At 62.6% G+C, this 4275-nt stretch overlaps 1 protein-coding gene across 1 annotated transcript in view; it reads right to left on the minus strand.

Moving 5' to 3' along the window:
• ABCG1 (ATP binding cassette subfamily G member 1) overlaps positions 1 to 4275 on the minus strand; it is a 51249-nt gene that overhangs the window by 9359 nt on the left and 37615 nt on the right. The window contains 2 exon segments of the mRNA XM_006916725.3: positions 841 to 964; positions 1228 to 1373. Coding sequence (XP_006916787.1) covers positions 841 to 964; positions 1228 to 1373 — 270 coding nt within the window.

Genomic DNA, 4275 nt, shown 5'->3' on the forward strand with positions numbered 1-4275 from the left:
TATCTGTCTGTCTGTCTATCTATCTAGCTATCTATCGATCTATCTAACTATCTATCTGTCTGTCTATCTATCACCTACCTAGCTACCTACCAACCTACCTACCTACCTACCTACCTACCTATCTATCTTTCCATCCACCCATCCACCTACCTATCCATCCATCTACCCACCCATCCATCCATCCACCCATCCATCCACCCACCCATCCATCCATCCATCATCCATTTGTCCACCTACCCATCCACCCATCCATCCATCCACCTATCCATCCACCCATCCATCCATCCATCCATCCATCCACCCACCAACCACCCAACCATCCAACCTCTCCCTCACCCTCTCCTCCTCCCCGCAAGCTTTATGTTCTGTCCCAAGGACTCTGTTAAAGCTCAAAGGTAAGTCTGTGATAAATCAGAGAAGGCTAAAGATATCACGTGGCCGGGAATTATTATATTGCTTTTTTTCACACTAATCACCTTCTCAGGAAAGGTTTTGGAGCCATACATATTTCAAACCTTGGGACTTTTTTTTTTTTTTTTTTGCTCATGATACAAAAACCTAAAATTTATAAAATATGATATTATACAAATAAAGCAATTCAGTAAAACCAGCGCTTCCCCATTGTAACAGGAGGCAATGAAGCCTCAGCATCGTCAGCGACCCTCCCAAGACTGTGGCCACACACCGGTCCCAGGGCGAGGACCGTGGCCAGCCCTTCCTACCCGCTCCTGCCCCACACCTGCTGCCCTGGCCACCGATGGCTCCAAAGTCTTATGAGCCACAACAGCGAAGGCCACTCAGAAATGAAGACACCCCCATGAGCTAACGGGGCCCGAGTACCTGGTCAAACAGCTCGAAGAGCTTGGCACTGGGCTGGTGGATGGTGCAGATGATGGACCGCCCTCCCTGGGCCAGCCCCTTCATCAGGGACACCACCTGGAAGCAGGAGGCGCTGTCCAGGCCGCTGCAAGTCAAGGGGCCCCGTGAGATGCCGGCGGACCCACGCCGTGCCCGCCCCCAAAGCACAGGTCTGTGTGCAAGCCTGAGCCCAGGGGTGTCTCCTGGCCTCAGACGGGGGAGGGGCGAGTCGGGCCTCTGTATGGGACCCCGAACAAAAGGAGAAAAAGACGGGGCAGGCAGGGTGGGCGTGTCCCCCTTCTGAGGCTGCAGTAGGCACCCCCGTAAAGCCGTGGGGGGCGGGGGTCCTCCCACGATGCCCCTGAATACCTGGTGGGCTCGTCGAAGAACATGACAGGAGGGTTGTTCACCAGCTCCAGCGCGATGGCCAGGCGCTTCCGCTGGCCGCCCGAGAGGCTGCCGGTCCGCGTGTTGGCACAGGACAGCAGGCCCAGAGCCATCAGGATCTCCTTGACCTGGGGGCGGTGGCAGAGCCAGGGTGGCCCTCAGGGACCTCTGTCCACACCCCACTCCACAGGGCCCACGTGGGCACCTGCCACCTCCCCTGCCCGCCTCCTGGACACACACAGACGGACATGTGAATCAAGGCCACCCCAGGCTGCCCGTTTCCAGGTCTAAGGTTCCCGGAAGCCGAGGGTCAGTGCTGGCGCCGGCCTGCCTGGGCGGGGTCCTTGTCCTGCCTCCTGCTGGTGACCTCCACTCGTGAGCCTCACTCAGGGCCCAGGTCAGTAAACCCCCGTGGGATGGGAGGAGCAGCGGACACAGATGACCAGGTGTCTGACCGGCACAAAGGGTGGGCCCCCATGACAGTCCGCGAGACAATGAATCTGCGGCTGGGCACAGGGGAGCGTTTAGTCGCCAGCGGCTGATCATCGCAGACGCAGCCAGCGGCCGGCTTCTCGGAAGAAGGAACGGCGCCCCCTCCGCCTTGTCGATAGTGGGTGAAGGTGTGGGAAGCAGCTGGTCCCTCCCACTGCTGCCCTCAGATGCCTGCCCGGGACGCAGGCTGGCCACGAGGTACGAACGGTGCGCCGTGCACTGAGCCCTCCTGTCTGCTTCGCAGTATTGATCCAGTATTGATTCAGGGCGCGGAAGGGTCAGCGGACTGCAGGGCAGGCTGTGGCGCCGGTATCGGCTGCGGCCTTGAGTCCAGCCCAGCGTCCTCTCGGCTCTGGCCTCCCTGCCCCTGTGCCAGGCTCGCCTCCCGGTCCATCTGGGTGGACCCAGCCTGGCAGCTTCTGTGGGGAGACGGGGTCATCCAGGAGGAGCAGGAGCTCACGAGGAAGAAAATTCCCATTCCGGCTCTTGAGTTACTCAAGTTCGGTCAGGGCAGGACGTGGCTTCGGTGCCAGGAAGAGCCAGGACACTGCCAGTCCACGGGCTGGGAAGCCGCTTGTCACACGGGCCTGGGTCCACGTCCTGCCCGGCCTCCCCCTCATCGATCCCCGAACCCCACTCCACTGCCTCTTCCAGAATGCAGTGCCTTCAAGGGACACGAACCCGGAAATAAAGTCAGCGAGGTCACCCAGGAAAGGCAATGGGGTGCCACGGTGTGGAGGGCTCTTCCTGGCACACTCTGCGTCCGTGCAGACAGTGTCCACTGGCTTTCCCAGGACGACAAGGCCGGTGAGGCCTCCAGACCACAGGCCACAGCCAAGGGGTGGTCGTGCTGGTCACTCCAGGCCCACGAACATGGCACGTGCCCTCACGCCCTCTGCCCGTCCACCACTTGCCTTTCAGGACTCCTTCTCGTGGCCGAGTGTCCCCTGGCCCCACCTGCCCTCAGTCCCCTGGGAGAGGATGCTGGGGCCGGACGGAGGCCAAACAACGGCGCCTTCCGTTTTCCTGTCCGTCCTCCTCAGCATCCTCCCAAGAGTGACACAGGTTGGGTTTGTTTTAAAGCTCGTTGGAGAGCAACGTCCGGCCCCGCAGACCTTGCTCCCGAGGAAGCCTCTGGCTGGGGGCTCTCGGGGCACAGGCCTGGTGACACGTTCCACTGAGGCCGAAACATTCCTGTCTCGTCTCCACGCGGGGAGTCCAGGGAGATGAGTCAGGCAAGTGCTGGGCTGTCTCATCCTCCAAACAACCCCACGGTCCTGCTGATGGATTCGTGCGGGAGGCGGGGCCCGCGCCTGGCACGTGGCGGAGGCCCAGGCGGGGGCTTCGGGGGGCGGCACGTAGGACCAGGAGCCCGCCACCCTGCAGCGGCCACTCAGTGACGATCTGGAGAGAGGCTCACGGCGCTCGCTCCCTCGGACAGTCGCACCGTCCAGGGAGGGCCCTTACGCACTGGATGCACAGCAGCAGAGAACAGCGCGGGGCTCTCTTCCGGTCTGTGTCCCAGGCCAGGCGCGGGGACATGCACACGGCAGGTCCTCCCAGGAGACACCTCCGTTCCCTGCCAAGCAGGGCGTCCCATGCCTCTCCCGCTGCTCGAGTGGGCAGGGCGGGTTCCCATGACTCTCCATCCAGACCCTGACCGGCTACCCGGACGGGGCTGGAAGCTGCCCCAACCAAGGTCATGACGGAACAGACAGGGCCAGTGCCAGAGGCCACAGGACGGCTGGCCGGGCTCTTCAGCACGGAGCAGCCGCCAAGAAGTACACGCTCCTGCTGGCCCTTCAGTGGCAGCCCCTTCCCCAGTCCCTCCCCCGCTGGGGCGTGCGCAGGGGTCCCACCCCCAAACTCCCCCCTGGCCGTCCACTTACTCATGGACCTCGCCCGTCCTGTGCTGCCTGAAGTCACACTGCCCCAAAGGCTGCCGGGGCGTGCCCTTCTGTCTCCCCATTACAGACAGAAGCCCAGAGCACTGGGAACAGTGGCCTGAGGTTATGTGGTGCGTCCGGAGAGGCCGGGGCACAGGGGCTTGGCTCCCCATCACCACAGACAGGGCCCTGGGACCTCCCTGGCCGGCCAGCCCCGCACCGGGCGTGAGCAGGAACGGTCGGGCCTTGTTAAGCAGGGCCGCTCTGCTGCCCTGGTCCTGCTCCCACCAGCGAGTCTAAGGTGACCATTCAGGAAAGGGACGCGGTCCTGGAGGGCCCACAGCACACAGCACAGCCAGCCCTCCGCCTTCATGAAGGACAGACGCACACGTGGTCCCCACGTTTCCCGTGGCTTTGGGTCCTGCCAAGCCCACGCTATTCCTGCCCGTCCCAGGGGAGAGGACGTCTCCGTGAAGCGTCGCCGGCCACACAGGTTTCGCTCAGCCCCGAAGTGGGACTCTCCCACCTACGCAATACCACGAACCGCGCCCCCGCCCGGCTCGCGGCTGAACCCTAACAGTTCTGGGAGGGCCCCCGAGATGCCGGCGTTTCTCGTCGCACCCAGGGGGTCGACATTCGCGTGACAGTCAGC

Source organism: Pteropus alecto, unplaced genomic scaffold (genome assembly GCF_000325575.1).
Source record: "Pteropus alecto unplaced genomic scaffold, ASM32557v1 scaffold97, whole genome shotgun sequence".
NCBI lineage: Eukaryota > Metazoa > Chordata > Mammalia > Chiroptera > Pteropodidae > Pteropus > Pteropus alecto.